At 40.4% G+C, this 16,981-nt stretch overlaps 3 protein-coding genes across 4 annotated transcripts in view; all 3 read right to left on the reverse strand.

Annotated features, from left to right (window-relative positions):
• The window catches only part of LOC310874883 (monocarboxylate transporter 9-like), a 13,532-nt gene extending 13,185 nt beyond the window's left edge, over nt 1-347 (reverse strand). For both annotated transcript variants that reach the window (XM_083787801.1, XM_083787800.1), the window contains exon 1: nt 13-347. The gene's annotated coding sequence lies outside the window, so the exon portion shown is untranslated. The remainder of the gene's footprint in view (nt 1-12) is intronic.
• Nucleotides 348-9,625: 9,278 nt separating this feature from the next.
• Nucleotides 9,626-11,016, reverse strand: LOC310874212 (uncharacterized protein). Its single transcript, XM_083786923.1, has 3 exons — nt 10,860-11,016; nt 10,603-10,762; nt 9,626-10,035 (listed from the first exon to the last, which is right to left on the reverse strand). Exons 1-3 carry the CDS (start codon nt 11,001-11,003, stop codon nt 9,899-9,901), a joined length of 441 nt encoding a protein of 146 aa, XP_083643049.1. The 5' UTR covers nt 11,004-11,016; the 3' UTR covers nt 9,626-9,898.
• Nucleotides 11,017-11,070: 54 nt separating this feature from the next.
• On the reverse strand, nt 11,071-14,372 carry LOC310874629 (uncharacterized protein; the record flags this gene model as incomplete). The annotated part of the gene is made up of 12 exons (XM_083787488.1): nt 14,167-14,372; nt 13,701-13,812; nt 13,340-13,431; nt 13,154-13,255; nt 12,999-13,052; nt 12,855-12,908; nt 12,538-12,567; nt 12,350-12,385; nt 12,007-12,063; nt 11,481-11,585; nt 11,298-11,360; nt 11,071-11,081 (listed from the first exon to the last, which is right to left on the reverse strand). Exons 1-12 carry the CDS (start codon nt 14,222-14,224, stop codon nt 11,071-11,073), a joined length of 774 nt encoding a protein of 257 aa, XP_083643614.1. The 5' UTR covers nt 14,225-14,372.
• Between the last annotated feature and the right edge of the window lie 2,609 nt (nt 14,373-16,981).

Here is a 16,981-nt window from a genome sequence, read left to right on the forward strand (position 1 = left end):
CACACACATTACCGTGGTAATATTGGACAGGAGGAGTCCAACCTGCAGTCGGATCAGAGTCGCTGTGGTGATCAGCCTGAGCCTCAGTGCCCTGCCTGCCTCTCTACAAAGCAGCCCGGGTGGAAAGGCACACCAGTGGCCGTGGGGATGCTGCTGCTGCCGCTGCGCCCCGAAAGTGTGCCGCTGCTGCCGCTGCCATCTTCATCATGAGCATAGCGCCACGCATACCTCCACCAGCACGATGAAGCGACTGTAGCGTCTCCTGTAGCCGGGGAAAGGAGCGCTGGTGCTGCGGGCTAGTTGTGGATGTGGCATCGTCCGCTGAGTGTGTGTGGTTTTGACTTATTGAGAGAGAGAGAGAGAGAGAGACGGAGACTCGGAGAGCAAGAGAGAGAGGGAGAGAGAGCCGGTATGAGGGGACGGAGCTGAGCTTTTGTGTTGCTAAGGAGAGGAGGAGAGAGAGAGAGAGAGAGAGACGCACACACACACACACACGCACACACGCAGAACCGGTTTGAAGCTGTTTCTGCTGGTCTGGCTTTTCGTTACACCGACCGCACTTCCTCCACCTACCCGGGCCGTGTACGTGGGTGTGTGTGTGTGTGTGTGTGTGTGTGTGTGTGTGTGTGTGTGTGTGTGTGTGCACTGTGTGTATGTGTGCGGGGTCACTGGGGTGGGCCGAGGGGGGGGGGGGGGGTGCATGTTGCGTGCGCGTGTGCGTGTCACAGGGAGGGAGCGTGTGCGGCTACAGCTGTTTCGAACATCAAACGGTTTGAAATATATTCTTTCCGCCCGGGTTTGCGTCAGTGCGTGTGTGTGTGTGCGCGCGTGTGGGCCCCTCATCCTCTTTTCTCAGACAAAGAAGAGCCATATGCTTAAAACTTATATATATTTACACAGACGACGAGAAACTTAAACAAATAAAAGCAATGGCCTTAATTGCCATTCATTAAGCTGTCTTAAGTTATGTATGTGTTGTTAAACATTAACTCTTTCACAAAGAGAGAGTAGCTATAGGCCATGGGACATTATGCTGAGCCTATATTTTTAGACAAATCACATCCTCCTAAAAGGCAGGCCTATAATAATACTGTCTGTAGCCCCCATATGATTTTAATACACACAGTATATAACAAAAAAAAAAAACATTTAGTGGTAGTTAATTATGTATTATTGTGTTGTTATAGCCTAAGTATGTGCATCAATTGATGATGAATAATCTCTCTCTCACTCTCTCTCTCTCTCTCTCCCCCCCCCCCACCCCCCCTCTCTCTCTCTCTCTATACGTCACACACACACACACACACACACACACACACACACACATACACACACACACACACACACACACACACACACACACACACACACACACACACACACACACACACACACACACAGTGTCTCACACACACGCTATAGGCATACATCATGTCAGAGCTTTGAAATCCCCAAAAATCTTGCATCAGACAGAATGATGGGGGCCAGACCAGACCAATGGTATGGGCCAGTCAGAACCGGTTCAAAGCGCATCGACAATAAGCAGTAATAACATGGTCTGCTAATGAAACAGTCATCAGTCACCATCGGGAAAAGATGACTAGATTCATGTAGCAGCCTATACTTACATAATTGGAACAGTATAATGTTATGTATGATGATGGAAACTGGGGTCTTTGGGGTAAAAGACTAATTTTATATTCCGCTACTCTGTCTGTCTGTCTGTCAGTCAGATCTAGGTCACAGCTATGAACAAAGAGTGGTGACGTCACTTCAAGAGATTCCCAGCACGTGAGTACTTAGACCTCAATGCTCCGGTGTCGGCGAGGCGAGCCAAAAACAATGGAGAAGTGGGTCGATTTTTCTTCAAAATAAAAGTATTATCCTAATTACTAAAACAATAACAATAATGAATGACAGGAGGCGATCGTGGCTCGTGGTGCGTGTCGTGTGTGTGTGTGTGTGTGTGTGTGTGTGTGTGTGTGTGTGTGGGGGGGGGGGGGGGGGGTCTATAAAGGAATAGTGCTGTGCGATTCTATGGCACGCATGCAATGGAATGGATAGACAATTAGACATGATCAAGACAATGAAAACCAATATTTTGAAATCCACAGCCGGAAAGTCTAACGTTGATATGTTCTTAGTGTGGGGTGACTTTTTAGAGTATTTAGGGTGACTTTCATATCATTCAAATAAACTATTGCGACACAATTCGGACAAAATATACTTTGAAAATACTATAAGGCTATACAGTAGCATATGAAATTATGAGTTTGTATTCCTGTTTAGAGGTGCTTTAAGCCATTTTATTTGGATAATAAGATCTGTTGTGAACTTGATATATTAATCAGCAGTACTAACAGGGAATCTTTAATAAACAAACTAAACCATTAATTGTCTACATTTTCAGGTGGATCACCAATTTCATTCAATCAGGAATTGACAGTGTTCCAGTTCATAATATATCAAGAATTTTCACTTATCCTGTATGAGTTCTCTACTAAATTATTTTGGATGGAATTGGTATACCGACATGAACATTTATTTTATTTTTACTAGATGCAGGAAGACCCCTACACTATTATGGGAATATATAGCAGTATTAGTATATACACCTTACTTTGTAGGCTATACACTTATGTGCACAAAATAATTTCGTTTGTTTACTCCCCCATGGCCTCATCAAGTTTAGCAGTCTAGTTGCATGGTGTTTACTTGAGGTGACAACAGTTCAAGCTGCAAGCAACAAAAACCTGATCTACATGCATTCTCTGATCTGTGGCATAAGCATTTGACCTTGAACTTGCAGGCTGCATTTTTTTTCTGGGGTGCATACTTAGGATTAGTCATTGGTTAGACATGGGTTAAGGTTAGGTTTAGTGTTGTCAAGTAACTTAAATAATATATTACTTTCCAGTAATATTATTACTTCTTTCCAGTAATGTGTAACTTAACTAGTTACTTTCACATTTTGAGTAGTAATATTACATTTACTTTTTTCCAAAAGTAATATTATTACTAGGGATGCACTGAAAGGGACATTTTTGGCCGAAACCGAGTACCGAATATAGGAAACAGTTGCTGAAAACCGAATACCGAATATCCGAATATGATTAATATTATACATCTTTTTTCCTATAATGCTGTCATGGCTGTAGCTTAAAGCTACCTGATTTATGGGAAAATAAATGGTTATGGCAAAACTTAACTTAAATAATTATCACTATTATGAGCCCATAAAACATTTATTCAGCCCTTTTGAAAGCATTAATTGCATACACTATTCGATGATATATTTCTGCCTATTAGGGCCGAAACCGAATAGGTAAAAAATGCATTTTTAGCCATTTTCTGCCGAACAATTTCTGCGGCCGAATATTCGGTGCATCACTAGTTAAAATGGAATGTTTATACAGAGTAAGTAAAGAATAAATAATCTCTCAATCACCTGGTAATGACTGTGACACAGTCCTGTAGCTGAAAGGTCAGATGGTCAGTCCTTGCAACCACAATGTTTCCAGCCAGACAGGTCTAGTCCAGAATGCCACTTAGCACTATATACTTTGTTGTACAACAAATAGCGAAAATAGTTGACCTACGAGCTTGTAGATGTTTGAAAAAGGCGGCGATCGTGGCTCGTGGTGCGTGTCGTGTGTGTGTGTGTGTGTGTGTGTGTGTGTGTGTGTGTGTGTGTGTGTGTGTGGGGGGGGGGTCTATAAAGGAATAGTGCTGTGCGATTCTATGGCACGCATGCAATGGAATGGATAGACAATTAGACATGATCAAGACAATGAAAACCAATATTTTGAAATCCACAGCCGGAAAGTCTAACGTTGATATGTTCTTAGTGTGGGGTGACTTTTTAGAGTATTTAGGGTGACTTTCATATCATTCAAATAAACTATTGCGACACAATTCGGACAAAATATACTTTGAAAATACTATAAGGCTATACAGTAGCATATGAAATTATGAGTTTGTATTCCTGTTTAGAGGTGCTTTAAGCCATTTTATTTGGATAATAAGATCTGTTGTGAACTTGATATATTAATCAGCAGTACTAACAGGGAATCTTTAATAAACAAACTAAACCATTAATTGTCTACATTTTCAGGTGGATCACCAATTTCATTCAATCAGGAATTGACAGTGTTCCAGTTCATAATATATCAAGAATTTTCACTTATCCTGTATGAGTTCTCTACTAAATTATTTTGGATGGAATTGGTATACCGACATGAACATTTATTTTCTTTTTACTAGATGCAGGAAGACCCCTACACTATTATGGGAATATATAGCAGTATTAGTATATACACCTTACTTTGTAGGCTATACACTTATGTGCACAAAATAATTTCGTTTGTTTACTCCCCCATGGCCTCATCAAGTTTAGCAGTCTAGTTGCATGGTGTTTACTTGAGGTGACAACAGTTCAAGCTGCAAGCAACAAAAACCTGATCTACATGCATTCTCTGATCTGTGGCATAAGCATTTGACCTTGAACTTGCAGGCTGCATTTTTTTCTGGGGTGCATACTTAGGACTAGTCATTGGTTAGACATGGGTTAAGGTTAGGTTAGTGTTGTCAAGTAACTTAAATAATATATTACTTTCAGTAATATTATTACTTTTTTCCAGTAATGTGTAACTTAACTAGTTACTTTCACATTTTGAGTAGTAATATTACATTTACTTTTTTTCCAAAAGTAATATTATTACTAGGGATGCACTGAAAGGGACATTTTTGGCCGAAACCGAGTACCGAATATATATATATATATATATTTCTGCGGACGAATATTCGGTGCATCACTAGTTAAAATGGAATGTTTATACAGAGTAAGTAAAGAATAAATAATCTCTCAATCACCTGGTAATGACTGTGACACAGTCCTGTAGCTGAAAGGTCAGCAACCACAATGTTTCCAGCCAGACAGGTCTAGTCCAGAATGCCACTTAGCACTATATACTTTGTTGTACAACAAATAGCGAAAATAGTTGACCTACGAGCTTGTAGATGTTTGAAAAATGTGAAAGATTTAGAAAGCTTTTGCCTATAATGCCATGTTGAAAGTGGTTATCACTTAAAGGTTTTATGACATTCATTTTCATTTATTTTTATTTTTTCTTTTAGGTTTTATGACCTCAATTACACCCAAAAAACCTGAACTTTGAACATTCAGTGGATTTTCTGTGGTCTGAAGTTTTCTTTGGGGTTTGGAAGCCCTTTGAGCTACAATGAAAACAGGCAACACAGTGAAACAGTGACATCTGCTGGCAAATCCCATTGACATATATGGGATTTGCAGGGTCTTACATCACTTACTGCCGGCAAATCAGAGCACCTGTTTGAGCCAGAAAACCCCAGATCACAGAAAATCTACTGAATGTTAAAAGTTCATGTTTTTTGGGTGCAATTGAGATTAGAAAACCTAAAAAAAATAAGAACAATTCCAAAACCTTTTTTTTAATGTCACAATCCCTTTAACATACCTACACCCGCACAGTATAATTGGTATGAAGTGTAACTGAATATCGCTGTTTTAGTATCCCCACTTAACCCATTAAGACCTGAGTTTGATTCTACCAATGTTATGGTTATGGCAAAACTTAACTTAAATAATAATCACTGTTATGGATCCATAAAACATTTATTCAGCTCTTTTGAATGCATTAATTGCATACACTATTCGTTGATATATTTTCTGCCTATTTGGGCCGAAACCGAATAGGCCAAAAATGCATTTTTAGCCATTTTCTGCCGATTTCTTTCTGCGGCCGAATATTCGGTGCATCACTAATTATTACTATTTTCACGAGCCTTGGTGGAACTGTGGGTTTGAGTGTTTATTTATAATGGTAGACTGGGTTGTGGTGGAGTTGCTTTGCAGACTGCTGATCCGCCCTAGATCTAGACTCTAGAGCGGATACGGAAACGATGCACACTCGTCGGTATGTGTGAAGTATCGGATGCAGCCTTAAACCGTCCGGAACACGGAACAACAACCTAAACTAGTGTGTGTAACTCGTCAGACTGCACTGTTAGAGAGAAGAGACGTAAACAAACTAACCATGGAGGAGGTGGAGGAGACAGAGACACCGGCACAACAAAGCGTTATAACATTCAATACTTATTCGCATTATTTTGAGTATATGTCCACGATCAAGACGAGATGAACATTATTGTCCGCTGCAAGTTGTGCATAGGGAAGAAGCTATATTCCACGTAGAAAAAATCTACTTCAAATATGTGTACAAATGGACCCATCATCATGTGTACACTACACTTTTTAGAGTTAAATAAACACTGCAGAATAATAATGCTAGTGTTGAAAATGCAAAGTAAGACTTTTGGGGACAAAATATGCAATTACTGGGGGCGAGAGAAAAAAGTTAAGTAATAAGTAACTAGTTACTTTTCCCAGGGAGTAATAAGTAGTGTAACTTTATTACTTTTTAAAAGTAATAAGTAATAAGTAGTATATTACTGTTTAAGTAGTATTTTCACAACACTGGGTTTAGGTGTGCTGCCCCGTGGGAGGTTAGGTTTAGGTTGAGGGTTTGAGATAGGTTGTAGTTGTAGGACTAATGACTGGTCTAACCCAGTGGTAGCCCTGAAACATGACTGCCATGATGATTATCATGACAGTCATGACGCAACTGCACCCTGTTTTTGGCGCTCGCTACATTTACAACTTTTCCGTATATATAAACATTCAGATTACAAATATAAAGTACTCACAATTTGTCCCATGGGTGTTAGTTAGTTGCAGCACCAGCGATTAGAATTGCTGCATCCCGCGTTCTTTAATAAAAAGCATTTTTATCTGAGCGCCCGGGCTACTTTTTTCAAACGGGGTTCGTTTGGGAAATCCACAGTTGCACACCGGGAGCGCACTCGCCTATTAGTCTGTATTGGCACACACAGAGTGCCACTCTCCTCCCGACCGATAGGGGTGCGTAGTTGAAAGCCAATGGCAAAATAACAGCTCGGATAAAAATGCTTTTTATTAAACAACGCGGGATGCAGAAATTCTAATCGCTGGTGCTGCAACTAACTAACACCCGTGGGACAAATTGTGAGTACTTTATATTTGAAATCAGAATGTTTATATATAGTAAAAGTTGTAAATGTAGCGAGCGCCAAAAACAGGGTGCAGTTACTTCATGACTCTCGTATGAATATGAGAGTCATGAACCATGGCTAACCCTTATATATGTTTCAATTGTTTCAATTGAAACGGGCCTCGAGCCTCCAGGGGCCTTTCCCCTTGGAAAAAAGAAATAGTAGTAGTAGTATAGTGCATGTTGTTTGGTTGTAATTGTTCCCACTTCCCAGTGTGTGCACTCACTGCACTAGCAGCGCTGACAATTGCGATTACATCATTGTATAGCCTATGCTGCCTTCCAGTTATACCTTTAAGTAAAAAAAAAAGTTTAATCAAGCAAGCTGCTTTTATTTTTGATTATTTTTAAATAACTATTAAAAGTATGACGTCATGAACGGGGCCTCCCGATCCTTAAGGCCGCCCCTGGTCTAACCAATGACTAGTCTAAACCAAAAACTGCCTAAACTAAGTACTGCACCCTTTTTTTCTTGGCAGAACTTTCTTGAGCTGCAGAGAGACAGAGAAAGAGAGAGAGAGAGGGAGAGACCTCAATACACCAGTCACAGGACTGGATAAGAAGTGGATGACAATGGAGACAATATTTAATTTTAAAAGTAAGCCAACTAATTCCCATTTTCTAGACAGTGAACAAACAGTTGTAGGCTATGCATCAAAGCTTCACATGAGGGGTTGTCTAAACACGAGCAGGGCCTTGGACAAACAATATCGTATTGTTTAATCGTACTGTACATTTGGCATTGACTACCATAGATTTAACGTACAATGGCTGCTCTATCTTTATGAGCTGAGATACCTGAGATGCGTATTGACATTTTTAATGCCATGTTCACAAACTGCGTTTGCATTTACTGTATCATTTTCATTCATGAAAGTAGACAAACTTAAAATCAGGAAGGTGTGGTACATTTAAACATGGTTAATGTATGGTGTATTGATCTATATTTATTTATTTATTTGACAGACACAATGCTCATTAATCAACACGTCAGTTTTCACATCCATGTAAATGGAACAGAGTTAGCCAGAAGCTAATTTATCTGTAGTCCCTGAGCAGGCTCATAAAAATGATGATAAAACTATCCATACAAAAACACATTAAACATTGTACAGGGGTTTAATGTTTTATGTGTTTTTGTATGGATATAGTTTTATCATCATTTTTATGAGCCTGCTCAGGGACTACAGATAAACTATCCATACAAAAACACATTAAACATTGTACAGGGGTCAGAACAACCGTAGAAAGGGGCACGACCGTGGCACAGTTGGTAGTGCTGTCGCCTCACAGCTAGAAGGTCCTCGGTTGGAATAACATGTTCCTTCCACGCGCTACGTCCAACCAGGGAAACTCCCCCCTGTCAGGTGTAAAGGAGCAACTTGGACACTCAGGCATGAAGGAAGCATGAGTTCAAGTCCGTTGCTCTCCCCATGTCCCCCATATATGCGGACTAGGTTGGCGGAGGGTGTGTAGAGCCCAGGATCACATTAGATAATTGACACAAATGGGTTACAAAATCGTGAAAATAAAATAAAATAAAAGAACAACCATAGAGTGATGACATCAGTGATAAGTGGAGCTGTTAATTATTCATGATCAGGCATACCCAGATAACAAAAGATGATTGAATCAACGTTGTGATATTAGTCAGCCATGATGGTTGCAATCAACATTGATGTCAGGTATTGAGAAGATGTTGAAAGTGCTCGCTATGATCCACATTGAAATAATGTTGCACTTCCAACCAATTGTGACAATGAATAAACATTGATTCAACTATGATATAATCAACATTGAAAGAACGTAGAATTGCATCAACATTGATTCAACTATGCATCTATCCATCCATTAACATTGATTCAACTATACATCCATCCATCCATCATACATTGAAACAATGCTATTATTAAAGGGCCATTTCAACCTTCTTCTGTATGCCCAATATGTCTCATTAAAAAAAGAATATAAATTACAAAATTAATGGTATAGTTCAACAAGGAACACACCAAAGTAGTCTAGTCAGTGATATCACTAACAGACACGTTTGGAGCTACCACAGCAGAAGAGTAAAATGATTATTTTTTAAATGATGCATAGAAAAAGCTGAAATGGTCCATTAAGTATGCTATACTGCAGTGGTTCTCAACCTTTTAATACAAAGACCCCACATTGTCATTTTTTGAGCCTCTGGATTGGCCATTTCCAAAACAATCAAAGAAACCAAGGTTTGAGAACAGCTGCTTTACAACATTCTCTATGAACAAAAACAAAACAGACCATTATTCATTTACTTATTTATTAGATTCAAACACATGGATAAGTGAGAAGTGCACATCCAATTCCCAGCATTTATTTTGCTACACTGAATTTGAGAAGTTACTCTATGCAGATTTTGATACATACAAAACATACACCACTTCAGTCCTATACACAGCTCAATGAGTCACATTGTGAGCTTGTAGAGCTGCAATTTTCAAAAGAGTAATGTCCTTGAACGACCCCAGTTCAACATGAACCAAAAACAGCCCTGAAAATCCAGGGGACACAATTAAAGAAACTTCCTCCCCAGTTCAACATGAACACCACATTAACCGTCCATCCATTTGTCCTGAAACTACAGGGGACAAAGAAAGCAGGCAGTCCTTCAGAACCAATAGGACCCCAGTTCAACATGAACGAAACAAACAGTCCAATGATCCATCAAACCCACTGGCTGCTTTAGAAGAGATTTTTACATTTTTGACATCAGGCCTAAATGGGTTAAGACTTTAAGGACCTGCAGGTGTGGGAACCTTGTCTTTCCTGGGTACCCCGCCACTCCTGTCGGGTGCATAGCGCAGCCACTTCTGCAGAGCATCCTTGTACTGCAATTCTGTCAACTTGCGGTCAAATTGACGAGCAGCCGCTGAAAAAAAGAAAACAGGCGTTACTAAATTAAAAATAAAATAAAGCTGCAGTTCCATTCAAAGTGACAAATGTCCATTGTGTACTAGGTTCAGGCGGGAACCTACATACAATTGAGCCACACTAATGTTCATTAAATAAATGTCACAGTTTGTCTACTCTGTCTCAGAGGAGGGCAGTGGACAGTTCTGAAACTTGCCTACCAGTGACATTCTTAACTGTACACAGGCACAGAACACCTGAGATGCAGCGCGAGTAGACAAATTTGTGCAGTCCAATTGTGAGCATTAGAGCAGTAGTTATCAGCCTGTGGCTCGGGACCCCCACATGAATATGGGGTGTCCCCAGATGACAGTGAAGAATAATGAATACCTCAGAAATTAAAAAGTAATACCATTAGAAAAGTCAATTTATACTATAAAACTGGTGAAACATTGGCCAAATCAACCACTCCTGCGGTGTCAATCAGGCCTATGGTCCAATAGGAGAAATAGTGAAAATAGCCAATCTACAGAGTCAAATTGAATGCCTCAACAACAACTCCAAGTATTTTGATGTGCAGACTCACCAAAAATGCAGTCCTGAACTAGGGTGTCTTTGAAGGCCCTCTTCTCTCCCTTGCCAGCCCAGTTGAAAACGCATGCCAGGTTGTTTGTCAGGATGGCGCCAACCATTCGCCGGATCATGTTCTCACTATTGGTCCCTCCGACTAATGCCAGGCGTGCAATCTAGAAGTAGTGCATTAAAATTAAAATTAGCAAAAGAAAGTCAAATATTGTCCAAGAAAGAATAATTGCACCCATCACAAGGCATTCTAAGGCTCACCATCTTGCGACGCACTCCCTCCTCCCTCAGTGCAGTTTCCGCCTCATCAAACTGCTCCTCGTTGGAGAGAGGCAGATTGATGGGGAAGGATTCCTCTCGTTGGGATTCAGGAACACCTCGGACATTCAATGTGGACTTTGCCATTTCAGTTTTGATGAATTGAATGTCCCTCCCCATCTGCCTCACCTCCATAAGTATCTCTGCCAGCATTTTAGTGTTTTTCTGGGAAGAAAGGTCTTGGAAGAAAAACAATTTGACATTAAATTTCAAGGATAGATTGACCATTTTCAATCAAATGACACCAACTCGCTGATGTCTGCACCCCTCGCTTATAGTAACCATTAAATGCTTAACAAAGACAGTAAAGACAAAGGGACAAGTTTGTCAATTCAGATGTCATCAGAAAGGTTAAGACGTTGATCAGAAAATTATACTTGCCTTGCAACATCTGGCTGGGTTCCCCTCCATGCACTCTTCTCTGTGGTGTTTCTGGCGTTGAAGCTTTAAGAAACAGACAACATGGGATCAGACAAGGCATTGCACATAGGTCATTGTGTAATTCCGTGTGTGTGTGTGTGTGGGGGGGGGGGGGGGGGGGGATGGTAATATAGGTATCTTTACCCTGGTCAGGAGTCCTGAATCCAGATGATCTGGTGCCATTTGCACCCTGGTCAGGCGTCCTGAATCCAGCTGATCTGGTTCCATTTGCATAGCTGGGACTGAAGGCTAAAAGAAAGGACGCATCATTGAACATGATTTGTGGAATATTGCAAAAACAACATTTAACCCATTTAGACAGAGAGAGACTGAGGCAGATCTTTTTTTTTAACAACAGTTTTCGGATAAACCTGTGTTTCTATGTCAGTGGTTCTCAAATATTTTCATGTCAAGGACCCCCAGAATGATCTGTATTTGGCCACCGATCCCCATCTGAAAATATGCTGTTCCAGGGACCCCCCAGAAGCAAGGTTTGAGTTAAAAGCGTCTGCTCTAAAATATATTCAAAGATTTGCCCCACACTTTCACAATATTTCAAAAATAGCAGATCTACAAGCTCGTAGATCTGCTATTTTTCAAAAGCTAAAGTATAACAATGCTTAAAACACCAACAGGGGTTCCTGTCCTGAATGGGATGAGAAATACATACTGTTCCTTGCTTGCTCTGATGGCACAGTGTGGTAGGGGCTGGTATACATTGGCATTCCTGGAGAAATAAAACTAATATCAATCTTTTATTGTTATGAATGAGCACCATCAATTTCCAGTTTTAGAAGATGTGGGATGAACACAATTGACTACCAAGTGAATAGTTGAAGAATAGATCCCCACTATAGTACTACCCCCTTAACTCAAGTGTACAAATGGAACCAAATGGACCCTTACAAGTCCATTTGAACACTCAGTTACAGCCCTTTTATCGTCATTCAGGCGATAAAAGGTATTTTGTTTCTGGTAATACCGTCCGTGGCACAAATTGTTAGTCAACTCACCTTGATAATCTTGGGGATAGCCTTGGGGAGGGTGAACTAAAAAAATGAGAACAATCAAATTATTCAAGGGGATTTAACTTGGGAGTAAAGAAGTTGAAATATTTCAGTCTAATAAGTTACAGTTACTGTATGTCATGGTGCAATAGCACAGCAACTGTAAACAAAGTTATAACAGACAACGGACATACCATTTCTTGCTTGTCCATTATGGTGCCCTCCTGAAATGAATACAAATAAATCTAATTAGTCAAGGTAAAATAACTCTTATGAAGTCATATGACATCATGCCAACGCAAACAGCTCCTTGCAAAATAGTGAGTCACTGAATAAGCTACTGTATTATCAACTCAACATTTTAAATTGAATTAACATTTCAAGTCAATAAGGTCTTCTCCTGTAAGTAGTAGTATTAATCCCCCAATACCGCCTCCCATCTAGACGGACTTTAGACACAATAAGAGTGGCCGATCAGGGCATCACATATATGTAGCCCATTAGTACTTACCATCATTAAAGAGGTCTCTTGACTCTAGCTCTGCCAAGAAGCTTCCACAAAAGCCTAAAATGAAAACATAAAACATGAACTATGAAAGTTATAACTCACAAAGCACATATCCTGGTAGTAATGCGAAGTGGTTAGACTGGTTACCATTATCAGGCTGGTCAAATGTCTGCACGTCCTCCAAGCACCTTCCTTCAGAGGCTAAAAGGGAACACAAGACAGAAACTTTAACACATATCACATGACTGATATGTTTGCATGTATTGACAGAGGAACTACATGCTTGCATTGTAATAACATACCACTGATTTCACTAGGGGTTGGTACAGACTGGTTGGTTTTCCGCACTGGTATTGGTGCAGGTGGGTACTGGTTGGGTGTTGGTACATTGGAGTCGAGCAGCACTGGATTAACAAAGTAGAAAGAATTATACATGCAAATACTTAAATGGGTAGCCATTAGTGTCATAACTGACAGTGCCACTGTACCTGGAAAAAGAACAGCAGGTGGCTTGGCAAATCTTCTCTTAGCGCTGATGGTTTCTGGCTCCTCATCTGACTCCATGTACACAGTATTTGGCCTTAAAATTAAATAAACATTTATCAGTATAATTACAATAAATGAGCAAGCCTTGAGATGCACTGTTCTCGGGTCAGGAGCCGATAATTTTCTGTAAAATGAGACAGCTTGACGTACAAGCACACATAGACATGACACTAGTCCATCACAGGACACAGGACAGACATCCAATCCAACCCTCGAGGCATGCAGAGTTCCAAGCAGTGAGGAACGGATTAGTCCTCAAAAAACCCTGCAGCCTCCTAATCTCAGTGTGGGCACTGCATGTACCTTATTCGTCTTTTACGCCGTGCATCTGTTTCCTCCTCAGATTCTAAATCAGTGGTTGGACATCCAGTAGTTATATACTTGTCTTCATGTTGCTTGGCCTTTTCAAGTGAGTCTGTAAAACAAGTAGGAAATACAGTATGCCATTTAAAGAAGTGTGACTAATACTTAAACAATGCAATATAAACAGGATTTTGAAAATGGCAACCAGAATACCATCTGCCAAATGAGGCAACTACCAATACTTGGCGGTGGCTCAGGGGTAGAGTTGCCGGTTGGGAACCAGAAAGTGCAGTTTGATCTTTGGGTCCCCCTGAATTTGTGTCAGTGTCCTTGGATAAAACCGCTATATAAATACTCTACCCCCTCAGACCCACAATTATGGTTCTCCTACTGGACCAGAATGGAAAAATAAATAGATCTGATTGACAAGACATGTGGACATGACAATGATGCAGTGTCTACTTACCACAAGAAATTAAGAGCCGAACATTTTCATGCATGGTCCATCCGTTTTGAGGCATCATTTTTTCTTTGAGGGCCTTCGAAAAGTTGATGTTTTTTGGGGGCCAGAACAAGGTACTATCCTTTGGATTGAACCAACTGGAAGGAACTGTAGCAGTTCCTCCAGTAGTAGGGAATAGTACCACGGCCCACAGCACCACCTCCTTTTCCATTCTGTACAATAAATGACAGAATATAAATATTATGATATTGGGGTTGGTAAAGTTAGTTTTAGTTTATTTTTTACATACATGAATGCTACTGCATATGAGCTATTGGAATGGCTATGAGGCCATCTCCCTCAGCCTCTGGACACAGAACACATTTACGTTTAATACAGCTAAGTTTACCAACCCCAATATTGTCACACAACTCTCTGACCTTATATGTGCCTATGCATGAGGACTCACAGGGATAAGTGTAATACGATTCATGCTGTCTGAAGGTTCTGTATATTACATAGACCTCATTTTGTTCCTGGACTATATTCTGTACTACTGCAATAGTATCTCCCACCTGAATACAATTATCCCCTTGCTTTGTAGACAAGGTGAAACGACTATTGGAGACCTTTTTGTACTGTAGAGCAGCACTGAAATGCCGAGGAAGTGGACCATCAGTATGGATGTTCTGTAATACTGGTTCATCTGTTGCTAGTGGAAACTCAACCTGTGGCTTTTCTGATAATCTTTTGACTACCTGCTGTAGAGGTTGGTTTGGCTTGCGTAACAGATGCTTTATTTGGCCAAGATAATTCTCAAAAGGGAATCCAGAAACATTATCCAAGGGTCCAAATCGTTTGTATTCCTCTGCTAAATGTATAAGCTGGTGAACACTGAACACAATCTGATCTCTACCATAGAGTTTTCCAAAGTGTTCCACAAAAGAAATGGTCAACTTATGGGCAAATTCAACCATTTGGCCAGTAATTTCAGGTGACAAAAACAAATACATGGCCACTGAAAACAACATGAAATTGTCATACAACTCACAGGGAAGGCAATCCTTCAGAACTACAGGACCCCAGTATAACATAAAGGATCGGAACTCAGTAGCTTTCCAACGATCAAGCTCGTTCAAACCTCTTGGCTTGCGATTGAATTCAACAGGGGTGTGGGAATGCAACACCAACAGTTTGCTTGTCATACTGTTAACCACGTGTGAAGGAAGTCTAGTGGCTAGATTGCCCTTTAACCAGATATTCAACAGTTTTCTCATCAACCCAAGACAACAGAGGTGCATATAATCTATTGGAAATGAAGATACCATCTTTACAATCCCTGTTAAAGGACTGAGTGTCTGTTTTAAGTGATGTTGCTCATCAATCATATCACTAAAACTCAAGTCAGTCCTCAGCCTGACATTTGTTTCCGGATACGTCATTTTGTTCCTCCACACACCCTCTTGATCACACTTGTCGCATCCGGAATACCCATTATGTGACTTAATATTCTTAATGTAGGCTCTGGCGGGAGCGTCGCACACAAATGCGGAAACCTCTGCATTCAAATGCTTACCATTATGAATAATTCCATTAGCCAGTACATTTTTAAGGTCGCTAACAAATTGCTGCAGATACTCAACAACACACTTTGGCTTGGTCAAACCACAAAATATACCGACAATAAATGGAGACTTTGTGTAATCACATTTCAGCATTGCAAGTATAGGCCAGAATTGAAGTCTTGAACTCTTAAAGATGGGGAGACCATCCATGTTGAACTGTAAAGTAAGAGTTTTGAGGTTCACTGGTAATCTCAGACATTTCAATCGTGAAAGTATTCCACGCACCAATCCAAAATGATAGTACTCGCCACCTTGCATTTGAGTGGTTTCAACCTTGGATTGCGTTCTAAGCAGAGTTCTTCCGTCTTTAGGGAGCCTAGGGTGAAATATCTTTAAGATGGACAGCAGAGCAGACAAAGCAACCAGACTGATAGAGTAAGAGGATGCCCAATATCTTAGGCTCTTTATAAGCAGATCCTGACTAGGTTGATGCTCATCACTGTCAGAGTGGCGATGAATCAGATCATCTCCATCACTCAGATCATCTCCCTCACTTCCAGCTACACTATCATCTGTATGATGATTTTCCATTTGCTCATGATCTGATTCAACTTCATTATAGTCAGCTACACTGCTATCAATATGAGAATCTTCCATTTGTACATAATTAGTATCAACTACATCGTAGCAAGCTACATCTATAGGGTCATTTTCAGCTACACTGCCATCTATAAGGTTATTTTCAAAGTGTAAATGGGAATCTGGTGGTGCATCTACCGGTAGTTGGGAAATGTGTGAGATTTCCTCATATTCATGAAGGATCTCTCGCTCTATGTCCCTTACAGTTTTCACTACTCTACGTCTTTTGGCCCAATAAGAGGCCATCTCTCTGTTGGTAAAGTGAGGTGGTGCTGCTATTAATTTACTTGGCCTTGTGTATTGCTTGTAGTCCTCTTGTACCACGACCCTGAAAACAAATAGGGAAACAAAGAATAAAATATTGTGTGTGTGTGTGTGTGTGTGTGTGTGTGTGTGTGTGTGTGTGTGCACAATATATAAATGCACCATTTATAAACTTGACTTACACAGAGACGATCCAACCCCTAGTGTCCTGTGCCGATCCAACACCAGCGCCCGTAGTGTCCTGGCTGTGACTGCACACAGACAAATTACAATATATATAAATGCAGCATTAATAAGCTTTTTTTTGGAAAAAACCATGGTTTAAAAGTAGTTCTAAAAGAACACATCTACAAGCTCAGAGCCTCATTATA

This window comes from Protomyctophum parallelum, assembly GCF_964188405.1.
Source record: "Protomyctophum parallelum genome assembly, chromosome: 17".
Taxonomy (NCBI): Eukaryota; Metazoa; Chordata; class Actinopteri; order Myctophiformes; family Myctophidae; genus Protomyctophum; species Protomyctophum parallelum.

What these genes read in the sequence shown, in the direction of transcription:
- LOC310874212 (XM_083786923.1), bottom strand. Translation starts at nt 11,003, where the DNA reads ATGGCAAAGTCCACATTGAATGTCCGAGGTGTTCCTGAATCCCAACGA. An exon ending in AGGGAGTGCGTCGCAAGATG is followed by an intron (nt 10,763 to 10,859) that starts GTGAGCCTTAGA and finishes CACTACTTCTAG; the next exon opens with ATTGCACGCCTGGCATTAGT. An exon ending in AGTTCAGGACTGCATTTTTG is followed by an intron (nt 10,036 to 10,602) that starts GTGAGTCTGCAC and finishes TCTTTTTTTCAG; the next exon opens with CGGCTGCTCGTCAATTTGAC.